At 36.8% G+C, this 16,229-nt stretch overlaps 1 protein-coding gene across 2 annotated transcripts in view; it reads left to right on the top strand.

The window, feature by feature from the left end:
• The window catches only part of TMEM26 (transmembrane protein 26), a 45,545-nt gene that overhangs the window by 5,152 nt on the left and 24,164 nt on the right, over positions 1 to 16,229 (top strand). For both annotated transcript variants that reach the window (XM_027062080.2, XM_027062079.2), the window contains exon 2: positions 11,177 to 11,255. In XM_027062080.2, coding sequence (XP_026917881.1) covers positions 11,177 to 11,255 — 79 coding nt within the window. The remainder of the gene's footprint in view (positions 1 to 11,176; positions 11,256 to 16,229) is intronic.

Genomic DNA, 16,229 nt, shown 5'->3' with positions numbered 1-16,229 from the left:
GAAAACAAACACACTTGAGATTTTAAAATAAAGGGTAGTATTTTGATTAAGTGCTCAAATGTGTGGGAATAAGAATAATTATGAATATTTAGCATTTGTTGACGTGCAGGCTCTTTTAAGTGTCTTACACAGATTAGCCCACATGACCCTAACAGCAACTGCAACGATTTTCTGTTTCTCTGTCTTCCCCCATTTTTAGATGAGGAGACTGAGGCACAGAGCTGTGAAATCAACTGAAGGAGCAGAGGTATTAAGAGTCCAACAGTTTAGAGGAGAAAAGATGTGACGAAGTGTACTGGGGATGGGGTGGGTAGAGACAAGCGACGTCATGGCATTTGAGCTGGATCAGGAAAAATGGGTAAGAGACAGGAGTGCAAAGGCTGTGTAGGTAAAGGATATCCTGAGGGAGGTGAGTGTAGGGAGACTTGAGCAGATTTCTCCGGAGGAAGCACACAGCCTTATCATTCTCAATTCAACAAAAATATCTGAAACAGCCAATATGTGTTAGACATTGAGTGTCAGGAATATGGAAGTGAATAAAATGGGTGAAATCCTGCCTGGAGGGAACTCACATTTGGTCAGGGGACTCAGAAAATAAAGAAGTAAATAATAAACAAGTGAGCTAGTAAGTAACAAATGAGTGATCAGAACTCTGGAGGCTTGAGTGGCAGGAGTTCCAGATGGATGAAGCAGCAGGGGAAGATTCCAGTGGGTGGTCAGAGCCTCACTGGAGAGGCAGCATCTGAGCTGAGTCTGTTAGGAGGAAAAGCCAGTGTGGGAAGAGCCAGGGAAACACAAAAGAGAGAGGGAAGAGTTAAGTGTGCCCTGGGACATTTCTGACACACCCCCAGACGACAAATAAAACTGGCTTTCTTTTCTACTCTTCCTTATCTCTACTCTTCCCCATGTCCTTTGCCAACACAGAAAAATTCCTTCTGGACTTTATACTGTTACCATATCTTATTTGAAGCATCATGTGTTAGCAAATATCTGGGTATCTCCGAACTCAAAATAGGAAAGACGAATTAAGAATCAGAAGGGATTCTATCCTAAACTGATTTCAAATTCAAACCAGTTTTGTAAAAAACAAAAACAAAAAAACAAAAAAACAAAAGCTGAATGAAATCTGTTTTGAATACTCAATTGTATTTGGAAGGTTCAACAGCAGAGATGGAAACCAAGACTTGACAGATGCCACATGAAGCCTGATCTTGAAGGAGTCTTGGGTAGTGTAGGAGAAATTCTTTGATGTAATTCTGTAGTGTTCGACAAATTGTTTACAAAAATGCCAGCGAGAAAGTTGGGAAATAAAAACATTCTTCTCCTGCTCATCTTTTTGGCTATCAGAGAGGATGAAATAAAAGGGTTTAGAAGCAGACCCTGTGATTTCCATCTGGCCAACTTGCACACTGGACATTCTCCCTGCAGATAGACTATTTCTTTTATTGTTTGCACTTGCGGTCCCGATTTCCTGAAACCTCTCTTTAGCTTTTCAGTCATTCTAGTAACACTTCCGACAGTGCACTGGGTTTATCAGCCCTGTCCGCAGTGTGTGTACAGTTTTATAATACTTGTCTTCACATGTGTTTGTGTGTATGTGTTTTATATCCTGAACCTTGAGCCCAATGCACGAGGATGACTTAAATTTGCATGTTTTTGGAGGCACACATTGAATGTTAGCAGCAAATGACTTTGTTTTTAGTGATCTGAGTCACAGCTTAAGAAGAGTCTTACCCTCACTTGAATTAGTACCGTGCTTCACTCCCAAGAAAAAGTCGTATTTTCTTCTTTTATTTCACAAGGGACTTGGGATGAAAGCAATAATTGTGTCTGCATAATTAATAATAATTCTAAAAGAATGGGACCCCCAGGAAACTGAACCATTAAGTGATGTCCATGCTTTTTCCATGAGTATGTTCAACTGAGACATTTAGAACTGAAAATTATGGTTATAATGTTTTGTAACTTCTTGTACTTGACAGGAAGAGAAGCAAAGTGCAAATTGGTGTGGGCAGCTCTCGTGAGTCAGTATAAATATATCTTTACTTCTAAATTCCATGCACTTCCCTTTCTCATGGTAGTGCCATTATCTGCATTCAGCATCAGGACAAATCTGAATAGTTTAACTTCTTTTCCAACAGTGGAACATTCACTTTTCCATCAAGGTTTATCCGCCTCACGTGCACCTCCCTCACTAATCCAGAAGGTCCTCTGAAGGACTGTTATCAGAAGAATTAGATCTAGGGTATCTACATTATTCCGTTAAAAAAATCAGTGTTTTGTTTTGAAATAAAATAGGGTTTTTATATGCAAGTATCAAAAAGTGTTCTTTGAAAGTCACATGGAAATAATATTAAGGACATACAGATTGTTGGTATAAAATGCTAGTGTGGGGACTGATTTTATAAATTTTTTTAAATGTTTATTTATTTTTGAGAGGCAGAGAACGAGCGGGAGAGGGGCAGAAAGAGAGAGGGAGACACAAAATCCCAAGCAGGCTCCAGGCTCTGAGCTGTCAGCACAGAGCCTCATACGAGGCTCGAACTCATGGACTGTGAGATCATGACCTGAGCTGAAGTCTGATGCGTAAGGGACAAAAGCCACTCAGGCGCTGCCTGATTTTGTTTCTTTTCTCTGAGTATGAATCCACAGTAGTTGTTTAGGAAGGGGTATTATATTTTATCCTCGATTTGTCTGACCTTACAGAGCCAGCTGGCATACAGCTAACAATGTTGTGCACTTATCAGAATAACAATTAATATTCCTTAGGGGGGAAAAAGTCCTCTCTACCATCAGTGCAGCTGCCAGCCCTTGTTGGGTCCTTCAGTATTCCTTTGCTTTCTTATTTCCCTGAATTAGCCTCCTATCTCACACACCTGTTTTAATCCACCTCGAATAGCTTCCTGATAAATTGGCTGTGCCATTTTCTGACAGTGCGTTAACAGTAGTGATGAGTATGATGATGAAGGGGACGGTGATGGTGATAATGGGGGTGGAAACAGTTATCAATTACTGAGTACTAACAATACTGCAAGCCTGCTTTACATCCATTATCTCCGGGAATCCTCACAATAACCCTATGAGTTAGTTTTTATCTTTTTTTTCCAAGTTTCTTAAGGTTTATTTATTTTTGAGAGGTAGAGAGCGCAAGTGGGACAGAGGCAGAGGGAGGGGGGACAGAGGATCCAAACCGGGCTCTGCGCTGACAGCAGCGAGCCCGATCCTGGTCTTGAACTTATAAACTGTGACATCATGACCTGAGTTGAGGTCCCTCACCATCTGAGCCATCCAGGTGCCCCATGAGTTAGTTTTAATCTTCATTCCCATTTTATGATGAGGATACTGCTGCACAGCAAGACTCCATCACTTATGTAAGGTCGCAACTAGTTATAAAAAAAATCACAAAAACAATGCCTAGCATCCACTGAGTCCTCACATTTACTGAGCCAAGAATTCACATTGTCCACATTACCTGATTTGGTCCTCACCATAACCCCAGAGGTATTATTCTTGCTTCTCCTGGCAAAGGAGGAAGCAAAACCTCAGGGAAGGAGTCTCCATCCCAGCACTGAACTCCATCAGCCTATTTCTTGTGCTATTTCAACATTTGATTGGGTTTTCTCTGTGGAAAATACAACTACATAAATTTTTAGGATCAAGGATTCCCGATAGCAAAGAAAGGGTCAAAGTATTTTTCTATTTTTCAAACTTGGGTTGGCAAAATTCTGGGGGACCTGAAAATGAGCACTGGGATGATTTTGCCTAGTGCAGACTTTGGGAAAGTCCAGACTACACATGGACGTGTCTCAGAGACATACTTGCACAAGCAGACATACTTGTAAAACCAAAATAGGATGTAAAACAAAACAGAAGAGGAGGAAAAATCTCGAGTGCCTTTATTTTGGGTCCCAAAGTAAAGAAACAATCTCTTCTAAAGACCAGAAATAAATACCACTGTCTTTTATAGAATGAAATAAGTTAAAGCATTACATAAATACCATCCATCATGCATTTTATCCTCTCAGAGACCATTAAAATTCCTGTAGTCATTAACATTTAAGTTCACTTAATCATTAAACAATCATTTATTGTACTAAGTGCTATAATGATGTTTTTGAAGGAATATAAAATAGAGGCAGTTCTATGGGAACAGGAGAAAACAACACTCTGAGAACAAAATAATTTTCCACAAATTAAGCCCAAGACTGCAGAATGTCTGCAGAATAAAGATATGATCAGTACAGTAGGCTTGTTAGACAAGGAAAATTTCTCAGGTAAGTGATTTATGTACGTGCTTCTGTAGTAGCTGGGGTTTTACAAGAGTGTAGAGAAGAGAGAAGGGCTTTTCAGGTGGAGGCAATATCATGATGGCAGGGTTTTAGTTGGAACCAATTCATTTAAGAAGATGCCATGATTTTCTTTGCCTCGGAAATTTTCCATGAGAAAAATAATACATAGAGCCTAAAATTGATGCAGATTTTGTTTAGTCGTCCTAAAGCACACTGCTGAGTTTTGAACGTGAGCGACTCCAATTTTAATAAAGCTTGTTCTTGCTTTAGGTATCCTTTTGGAAAATTTTAAGTGAAGTATATAGTACTAATTTTGCTGCCAGCTTATATCATAATTTGGGAATATGACTTTATTTAAAAAAAAAACCGGCAGCAGCAATCAATGAAAATTACAATTAAAAGCCCTAATATTCACCTTTGGAGGTATTCTCTTTGCAAAGTCTAAAAGTGGGCATTTTTAAAAAGGGCTTTTGAGGTATGAAGAATGGTTCCACTGCAGGGGGTATTTCCAGCCCTTATGAAATTCCTCCCAGGCTCTCTGTTCTTGTGCTTAGTCCGCTCTCTCATAAGATCAGACAGACAAACCCATCATCTGATTTTGGCACCTATTAAAACACGCACACTCCTTGTTAAATTTTTCCTTTTAGGAGCAGGTCTCATGAGTAAATGCCCAGTTAGTTTTGGCCTCCTTCCCTCCCTAGTGGGCGGGCACAGGCAAAGGGCTCTGGGAGGGAGGTGATTGTGAGGTTATGGTAAGCTAGTTAAGAAGGCCACCAAAAGGGTGGGGGCTGGAATTGAACTAGTGACTTCCCAAGTGTTCAGAGGTTCAGTGGTCTGCAAGAGCATTGGGCACATTTGGAGGTGTATGCTGAGGCTGTCATATTGGCCACTCTTTCCTGCTCTGTATTGACACAAAGCCCTTGATGAGCAGCCCAGAGGGAAATCGTGGATGTTAAGGCCCACTTGGAGAAAGCAGTCTGCGTGAAAGAGGGCAGACAATCCTTAAACTGTGAGATACCCTTTGGGGGCTTGTGAAAGGGTATCTTGACCCAGTTTCTTGATTTCCATGAAATTAGGCCTATTATTATAAAATGCCCTGGAAATTTTATTGAGGATACTCAAGGCAGTTGAACGTGAGATTGTGAAACTAGTATCCTTACAACTCCAATCCACCTTAGGGAATACTGAAGAATGAGATACAAGTAAAATCATGATCCACATTGAAGTAATCTTGGAACATTATTTTGCTTCACTTAAATATTATCTATTTTCTGATTCATGCGTATGATTAGAAGACTAGAATCCTCATTGTTTGCAGAGAGGAAAGCTAAACAGGGTCGTAGGCAATAGGATAGTTAATTTTTCTATTTGCTTATTTATATTGTGATATGCTTCTGAGATGAATGAATCTTACTTTCTCAATAAGGAAGCACTAACTCATTTTTAGAAAAAATAAAATGGAATCCTGATCTTAGACTAATGGTGAACTAAGATAAATAAGATCCCTTTGTAGGGCCAAATTGTTAAATGTCATGAAATAATCATTTTGTGAAAAATACTGTAATTTGTTGAAATGACAACTTTTTATGATAAATAATATTTTTGGATGAAACGAACTGAAAAAAAAATGAGGATAGACCTTTAACAGCTCAGGGAAGTGTCTAACATGTAGGAAATAAACATCTCTACTTGGTAAACAAATGAGTACATAAACAAATAGAGGGAAAAAAAAAACCTTCAAGATAGGTGATACTCCTGCCATGTACTTTAATGAGAACTGATAGGGTGAATAAACCCTGAAGTTTCAAAACCAAAACTAAAATACCAAACTTCTGTGGAGAGAAAGAATATCTTTAGGAAGATATTAATTTAAAAAATAGATAATTCAAATAATTTGTCACTAAAGTATTAATGTTGCACACATTCTGTATTCTGACAGAGTAGTAGGAATTGGTATTATAGTAAAGCTGAGTCTCTAAGGGCAGATAGTGGATTAGTAATGGGGTAGTATACATTTTATAAAAAATTCCCACTTGGACATATCTTCTGAATTTGATCATAAGTTTATCAGTTTTTGTCAGCTTGTGAATAAATAGTGTATCTTATATTTAAAAACAAGTATCCAGAAACCTGATTTAAGTTATTTCTGGGTTGGCTAGATCCTTCTATGGTATTAGACTTCGTACAAAACACTTGGCATTGACTTACTTCTGATGCCATTAAGACATAAAGACTGGAGTAAAATTATTTGGTAGCTCCTAAGAAAAGGCACACAATTTGATTAATTACATAGAAAAAGGTGGGGTCGGTTCTAGTTTTTAATTTTTAGAGTTTAGATTCTCCTTGGTTCCAAAGGTGAATTACACTGACAATGCATGATCAAGAATATAGCAAACCTTCTAACTAATAAGTAGTGGCTAGAGTGTCACCTTGAAATATTAAATCTTTCATAGTAGCAAAACAATATTATATTCATATAAGAACAGAATAATTAATTTCTTCAGTAAAACTTCTGATAAGATTCCATTTATGATGATATTTTAAGAGGAAATTTCTAGCCAAACCAGCAACAGATTGTCAAGAAAATAGAAAACAGAAAAATCAACCAAGGCCTTATCAAATCAATAAATATTTATGGGTAACCCACCTTGGGCCAGGTACTGTGGGAGGACCTGAGGGTATAATGATGCACTCACACTTTTTGTGCTTATACTACCTACAATTGCCAGGAGACAACTGATGGGAAACATGCACATACACATGCACACACATACAGTTATAAATTTTGAGGACCTATAAGGTAAAAGTGAAGAGTGCTATAGACAAGCATGACAAGGAAATCTAATTGAGACTGGAGGGACAAGAAAAGTTTTTCTGTAGAGTTCCATATACCTGACATGAGCTATGAAAAGGAGATACACGGGTGAAAAGTGGGTGGGATAAAGAGATATTTCAAGGGAGAGAAATACATGTGTGAAGGCCTGAGTTAGGAAGACACATAGGTTTTCTCCAGAAATGAATGAAAAGCAATGTTATAGGAGCACAGTGAGGAAAAATGGCAAGCAACAAAGCCCAAGAGTTAGCCCGGTCCCTGACCGTGCAACATTCTGTAGGTCATCATGGGCAAATGGCCCATGCAAACCACAACTGTATAACAGTAATTGCCATAACATCGAATATGGAGTTTGTCCTCAGCAGCGCAAACAATTTCCTTTGATTCAAGATGTCTTAAATAGCTTTAGTTTGGGGAATTATAGTTTGAAAATAGGATTGATTGTGAGGTGGTTGAAGAAACAGTCTTCCGAACTGGTGCTCTCTGGGTAGGTACCAGTTATGTAGCTGTGAGTTTACTTGTAGAACGGAGCCTAGACAAGGGAGTAGCTCACATGTATTAAGCATGTACGCCATCAGGCCCGTGGCACACACTGCCTCATTTAATCCTCACACCCATCCTAGGAGGTGGGTGTTATGGTCTCCATTTTATAGATGAGGACACTGAGTCACAGGGAAGGTAGTGAATTCCACTACCCTGGAAGAGACAAGATTCAAATTTGGGTCTCCTAGGTTTGTGAAATTTCTACTGCAGTGTAGTAATTCCTCAAGGGACACACTCCGGGAGCATACTAGATCTCATGGAATGGGAATAAAAGTCAGGTAGATGCTAGTACCCTTCATTCCCTCCATTTGCTTAGTCCTCCCATTATTCATAAATTCACAGATTAAACATTTAAGGATGTGCTTAGTAAGCATTTATTAAAGACTTAGTAAGACACCTGATACCACTGAGAAGAGGAAAAGATGAATGAGAAGTAAGAGGGAAGGGACATAAATATATAGAAGACTCAAAAATCTCCCTTCAAGGAGCCGTTATTAGGAAAGCTAAGGCTTATATACGCATAACCATGAAATAGGGGAGAATATGTTGGGTCACGGGAGAAATATAAGCTAAGATTAATTCCTGCTATGCTTCTGAAATACAGGTAGGATGTTGATGGGTAGAGATGTAAGAGGACAGCATTCCATAGCAGGCAGTCATAATTTGGGAGGACATTTGCTCTAAAACCATTTCAGAACCTCTCTTCTCAGATTAATCAAGCTAACGGAGCATGGAACACTTTGTTCTATATATGGCTAAAATGTAATCCTCATATCCAAAATACAATATATTTAGACACATTTTAACACTTCCCTGGATAATTGAGACTTCTATTTTCTCCATAAGTTTTGCTGTTGTTTTAATTTAATTTCAGCTGTACAATGACCACTGCCTGCTACAGGGAATTAGAAGGAGAGGAAGGAGAGAAGTGACCTCCTGATGTTGCTTTGCTATTATTTACCTTGGGGTGCTGTGCATTTCATCAATAACTCTACCTGGAAGCTTCCTGAAATTCCAGCAAATCCTCTCAGGTGTAGGGTTAAGAGGATGGGACATGTGGAAAAGGCTATGGACTGAGTTGAATAGGATAAATTCTTGGGCTTTCGGTGCGATTGCTTCTTTCTACCTCCTTTTCACTTATGTCAAAAAAGTCTGTGAAGATGAACTGAAGTGAGGGGAACTTTAGAGAAAACATTTTATTTTGTGTTAGGGCTATGACACAGGAAGAGAAAAGGGAAGTGGAAAGACTAGAATATCGAAGCTTTGAATATCAGATTACAGAATTTAGATTTTCTGTGGCAGGCAACATAGAAAATCTTGGATCTTGAAGTTTTTAGTTTTGGTGTTTTGATATAACCAGATTCCTAATTAAAGGAAGTATCTTCAAATGGGATAGTATTTTATTTTTCAATTATAGAAATAAGCCTCATGCATACAAGATGTTAAGAGTTGTTGTTATCTGTTTAACCTTGTTTAAGAGCTATCATATGTTCAGTCCAGAGTTTCCTTAGATATTATTGTAATGGCATTGTTAGGGGAGTCAATCTCAAAATTAATCCCAAGAGAGTCAAGAAAACTGCAGTCCAGTGGACATTTGACATAGCAGAACAAACATTTACATATTCCAAATGTCCTTGCGACTGGAAATCATTTCCTTTCTTAGTCACACACAGGAAATACTCTCTCCTGATGTTTCCCTTGATATGTAAGGTCAAGGAATTAATTCTCCCCCCCCCCTTTTTTTAGGCGGATGTTCAACCATGGGGCTTTTGCTCTCTCTCCATCACCCAGCTATCTGCCAAGATTTCAATAATATCATGACCTATAACCTTTGTTTCAAAATTGGTTCTTTGCAGGAAATCAAAGATGGAGGAATTTCTATATTAAATACTGATTTTTAAAGAATTCGCTTTCTTTTGTCCTTTCTTTCTTCTCCCCAGAAGTTAAAAGGCAATATTAGTGAAAGGGTTAAGAGCCTTTCTTTAAAAAGTCCATTCTAGATGTTTTCTTCCACTTAGGTCTGGTCACTTTTCTCTCCTGGGTTATAATAATATGGTTTTAATACCAATTCATCTTGAATAATTGTATTTATTGAGGAATTAGCATTTCTAATTTTTAGGTCATTTTAAACCACCACATGCATATACTATAAGTATTTTAATAAATTATATTAGCTTACAATTTTGACTTTGAGATGGTCTATAAAGCAATAGTCCAATCTAAAATGAAGTGCAATTTGAAGAAATAAATTTGGAAAGTGTGCTATTTTTCTCTTATTTCAAAGTTCTAAGGACACATTTTCATTGTATAATGTCTTATAAAAATATTAATAGTAATTACCTGTTATGATGTGCCTACCTCTGCTAGGCATTCTTTACAGAAAGTATAATAAAGACCTCTGTGGGATAAATGTGACCACTATGGACTGAATTCTGTTTCCCATAAATTCATATGTTGAAACCCTAACCCCCAATGTGACTCTATTTTGAGATAGAGGTTTTAGGAAATGAGGTCATAAGGGTAAGATCTTAAGCCAATAAGATTGATAGACTTTTAAGAGGAGAAGAGAGATCTCTCTTTCTCTCCTTGTGAAGTGCATGTGCCCCGAGGAAAGGCCATGTGAAGACACAGCAAGAAGGTGTCTTCTAAAAACCAGGAAGAGAGACATCACCAAACCCCAATCATCTTTGAACCCCAATCTTAGACTACTACCAACCTCCAGAACTGTGAGAAAATAAGTTTCTGTTGTTTAAACTACCCAATCTGTGGTATGTTGGTATGGCAGTCCAAGATGACTAATACAGTGACTGTCCCCATTTTGTGGATTAGGAAGCAAACTGAGAGCCACTGGCAAAACTGATATTTGAAACTGATTATTTTTGATTATAAAGGCCCACTATTTGAACTGCCCTCGGAATTTTGAGCCAGAAATAATGAATGTAGATAGCTTTAAAAAAATACCAAGCACTTCATGTGTTGTTGTTTGTTTGCATTTTTATTTTCACTAGGCTTAGCAGATACAGTCAGTAGATTTTGCTCATTCCTATTCATTGTCATCTGATTTTTGTGTTCTAGCAGGATGTTACTATTTGAGCTTTCAGAATTCTAGGTTAATATTAAAAAATGCAGCCAATTTTCCTGAAATTGCAATGCTGAGAAATCCAAGAAGATTTACTGTTGCTGTATTTGCTATCTGTAAAACATATTAAACACAAAATATCCAGTTTTGTGCCTGCAACTAGTTGGCAGTGTCCCATTAAACCATATTAAAATTAACTTCTATTAATTGGATTAGAAATTCAGTGAGAATGACAGCTGCTAGTGCCTTTTGCAGTTACTTTGTTTCTCTATAATCCATATGGCAGAAATCACATAATGCTTTTTTCCCCATTGAAATGAACACTTGAGATAAAGAGGATTGACTGGATGTGATCAGGGTATGTGCATTTGTTTTGTTTTCTTTAAATTTTTTTTTGCAAAAACTAAACTATTTTTTTCTCTTCTTCCACAGGTTTTCACCAGCCATATTTATATATCTGATTAGCATTGTTCCATCATTATGGCTTCTTGAAATGCACCATGAGACCCAGGTATGGCCTTTTGGAAAGTAGGAAAGTGGAAAATTCATCAATAAACTACTTTCATACTATAATCCAATTTGTTTCAGAAATGCATGTCTCAGAGGAATTGGAGTTATCAAGAATTGAATAAGTAAGAGGCCATTAGCAAAAGAAAGTGAATTCACAATCTGTCAAAACCAATAAAAATGTTACATTTGTTTAAGATTTAAAATTACATAATTAATTAACAATTTATGTTAGAGATCTTGTTCCTAAGCATCCCCTAACCTCCGAATATGCTAGAGTTTATATGGGGGGCAGGCTGTGTGTAAAAATTTGGCTTTAAACTTTACAGATTTAATGAGTTTCTACATTGTACCAAGAATGGGCAGGGCTCAATAATCCAGCATCCTCTGAAATATTTTTAAAAATAGCAAAAACAAAATAGAAACCCATTGTCTATACCCTGCTATGTAAATACAGTCAAACTTGGAGGGTCTATTTGAAATAGTCTATCTTAAAATTTAGGCCTTACAGATTACAAAAGATTCCCTTTTGAGAGTCCTAAAGTCCTATGATCTGTTTTAGTGAAATAGGAATTCTATTCTGGAGCCAGACACTCAGGGTAAAGGAGAGGAGTATGGCACCCACCATTGGGAAAGGTGGACTATATGTATGAGGACCACACTGATTTAAAAATAAACAGTGGTTTCCAATAAGAGTCCCTAATCTATATATAAAGAAAGAGCTGCTAAGCGAGTTGCTTCTCACATGGGCAACCCTAAGTCTCAGGCTCTGGAATGGTCTCACAATCTGTTGTTATTAAGGCTCCATACTGTGGATGGCAGATCCCATCAGATTCCAGACCACACTTCACATCTTCAGAGCGTGGATAAAGGAACTAGGTTACAGATGAACTTTAGCTATGGTATAATTTTAGTACCTTTACTGATAAAATGCTTTAGTTAAGATAAGACTTTGCCCCTATACAGATTTCTTTCCTACAGTCAATCATTTTATAGTAAAGTTAAGCCTCTTGTGTATGTTTCAGATATTCAAACTGCATCTGGAAAATGTTCCAAATTTTAGGTACACACAGGGGAATTTAACTCTATGGACTATTTTTAAAGAATTCCACAAGCACATACCAATAAAACAGGCATAAAGAAAACATTTATCTGCCTTAAATCTCCTATTTAAAAAGTATTAAAGTCATAGGCTATCTCTATGTCTGTGGCAAAAATATTTTTGTAACAATAAATAGACTGGTTCAAGTTATCATGGTTTTTAAAACTGTACCATGAGGAGTTAGGGGACTGTTTCAATTTCCTTACTACTTACAACTTTCAGGGTTATGGAAATAAGCTCTGGTGATTTGAATCATTTCTTTCCTTCACATCCAATTCTATAACATGACTATCATCCACAATAACAATTCATTTCCCCAAACGCTTTTATAATATAAATGCATTGCACAGTTAATTGATATACAGGTCAAATCCCATTACAACAAATAGCATGCAACCAAAAGCTCTCTTTTTAATAAAAAAAAGATTTTTGAGCCTCAGGCAGTACCTCTCTAATTTTCATACTACAAAAGAAATTGGACCTTTAGTAGTAATGGATTTGACTCATTTTGACACTAAAAATTAAAATGAATGCCCAAAGATTGAATTGGGCAGGGTGGGCAGAGATGGAAGTAGAAAAAAGTAAGAGAAAGAGAGACAAAACAGTAGTGGAATTGCATCTAAGGAAAATAAATGGCAGAAAAAAGGGAGGCACAGCAATTCTCTTAGTCCATTCATTTAAAAATGTTTGGTTGTGATAATAACCACTTTTCTTTATATCATCCTTTTTTTTCTGAAAGTATTTTCAAATACATTTTCTCCTTTATGAACTCAGGAACTCCATAAGTTAGGCATGGTGTATATATATATATATATATATATATATATATATATATATATATCTACTTTATATAAGAGGACGGCTAAGACTCAGAAAGATTAAGTAATTTTCTCAAGGCCTGCTCAGCTAATCAGTAAGAATTCTGGGGCTTAGCACCTAGGCCTTGATCCTTGCTCAGTTAACCTACACTGCCTTTCTCAGTTACATGTTCTATGTTTTACAGGAGTTTTGAATCAAAATCATCTGACTTTTTTTTTCATGACAGGAGAGAATAATTAGTTTCTTTTCACATTTTCCATGTATTCTACATCCTAAAAGTACTAACCTGTGTTTTGGCATTCGTAAAACATCTTGACCTATTTCATGAAGAGATTCCAAATCTTAAATGATCAATTCTGTGCCTTCATTTCTGAACCTTCTAGGTCTACATAGCTGAAAACAACTATGACTGTAACTCTCAAGTCTATTTACGAAGTAGCAAAATTAAAGCAATGAGAAGTTTCTAGTCTTGAAGGTGTTTTAGTCTGGTTTGATCCAAAGGAATATTTTTGAAGCTAATAAGAGTTTTTAAGACATAGCCCATGAAAAAGTGGTTTGTTGGTACCCAGAACATCTATATGACTCACCTATACAACGCGAAATGTAAATAATATTACCATAAAAACAGTACAAGTTGGGTTAAGTTGTAGGCATCAAACCAGTTGGTTTTTGCTGTCCAAATGCAGTTGCCACTTAAAGGAAAATTTCATCATTTTGTAGTAAGTAGAATTACAAGAATGGAATGGGACTCAGATAGGTTGTAATATCTTAATATGGACTACAAAGCTATTTGCTACTGCAGTGCAGATGACTTTATTTAAATAATATGTCTATGGATTTTTGGTGATAAGGATGTAAAAAAACATATGAAGGTCACCAGTTTTAATATACACTGTGCTTTCATGCCTGCAAATAAAGTGGTCGAAATTTGTTTCCTATTGCCTATTTGATTCTCACAAAGCTACTATGCAATGAGGATTTGTTGCTTGGTTCAAAGATTGAATTTTTTATCTTCATTATCTTTTCTTGGAGCCTTAGCTGTACAGAAAAAAATAGTGTGCAAACAGCTGGATTTTTGCTTTTAGAGATATGGCACATGGCCATTTTTCCTAATTATTCTTGTCATTTCACTCATAACACTAGTTGTTTTGGGAGAGACTAGAAAAAAAATAGCTTCTTGACATTTCTTTTTACTTTTTCAAGTGGTTTATTTAATGATCGATGCAGTATCCAAAATAATTAAGAAAAATATACTTCTCACAGCGTTAGCATTTGAAAAAAAATAGTTTCTCTAAACCCAAATACATGAGTGTGGATACGTGGTGCTGGTGGTGGTGATGGCAGTGCTGTGTGCATCTGTTTGTGTATGTTTCAAAAGTATGTTAGCCCTGCAGGTGTTTAAAACAAAATCTTCAATCTTTTTTTTTTAAACAGTGTGTGAAATAATCAGTGGCTACCACTACATTTTCAAGTGCCACCCCTTTTCTCTCTTATCAATCTTTTCTCTACCTCAGATTCCCAGCATCTGGATAAAAATCATGCACAGTCCACCTGCAGAAATTTACACACAAAATGAAAGAGTGAGGGGGGAAAACATTTAGTTTAGGTCTTTGTCAAATTTTTCGTAAACCTAAGTTGACTTTCAAACTGCCACTAAAATGTATATTTTGATGGGTGAACATGATAATTCTTTTGATTGTTACAGTGCTTAACAGGCAAGATTGAATGTAATTGGATTACCAACCTAAGCAAATGGTATTTTAGATAAAGAGCCTTCTGGACAAGAAATAAACTCTTAGAATCAACACTTTGGCCAAGATCATACATGTTTTAATGCTGTCATTGGTTGTTGATTTGTTTTGCAATTGTTCCAGGATTCAAGAAAGGAAACCCAACTATGACTCCATAAATTGTACAGCTCTCAAATACCAATAGCAGTTTTCACAGAACTAGAACAAACAATCCTAAAATTTGTCTGGATCCACCTAAGACCTCAAATAGCCAAAGCAATCTTAAAAAAAGAAAAGCAAAGCTGGAGGCATCACAATTCCAGAGTTCAAGTTGCATTACAAAGTTGTAGTGATCAAGACAGTATGGTACTGGCACAAAAACAGACACGTAGATCAATAGAACAGAATAGAAAGCCCAGAAAAGAACCCACAACTATATGGTCAACTAATCTTTGACAAAGCAAGAAAGAATATTCAATGGGAAAAAGTCTGTCTCTTCAACAAATGGTGTTGGGAAAACTGGACAGCAACATGCAGAAAAATGAACTTGGACCACTTTCTTACACCACACACAAACATAAATTCAAAATGGATTAAAGACCTAAATGTGACACCTGAAACCATAAAAATCCTGGAAGAGGACACAGGCACTAACATCTTTGACATTGGCTGTAGCAATTTTTTTCTGGGATTTGTCTCCTGAGGCAAGGGAAACAAAAGCAAAAATAAACTACTGGGACTACATCAAAATAAAAAGCTCAGCACAGTGAAGGAAACAACAAAACTAAAAGGCAACCTATTGAATGGGAGAAGATGTTTGGAAATGACATATCTGAGAAGGGGTTAGTATCCAAAAAAAAAAAAAAAAAAAATATATATATATATATATATATATATATATATATATAAAACTTCTAAAACTCAACACCCAAAAACCAAATAATCCAATTAAAAATGGGCAGAAGTCATGAACAGATATTTCTCCAAAGAAGACATACAGATGGCCAAAAGACACATGAAAAGATGCACATCACCACTTACCAGGGAAATGCAAATCAGAGCTATAATGAGATATCACCTCACACGTGTCAGAACGGCTAAAATCAACAACACAAGAAAGAACAGTGTTGGCAAGGACGTGGAGAAAAACAAACCCTTGTGCACTGTTGATGGGAATGCAAACTGGTGCAGCCAATGTGGAAAACAGTATGAAGGTTCCTCAGAAAGTTAAAGCTAGAACTACCTTAGGATCCAGCAATTGTACTATGAGGTATTTACCCGATTAATACAAAACACTAATTCAAAGAGATATATTCACCCCTATTTT

This window comes from Acinonyx jubatus, chromosome D2 (assembly GCF_027475565.1).
Source record: "Acinonyx jubatus isolate Ajub_Pintada_27869175 chromosome D2, VMU_Ajub_asm_v1.0, whole genome shotgun sequence".
Taxonomy (NCBI): domain Eukaryota; kingdom Metazoa; phylum Chordata; class Mammalia; order Carnivora; family Felidae; genus Acinonyx; species Acinonyx jubatus.
This window is presented reverse-complemented; position numbering and strand designations above follow the sequence as displayed.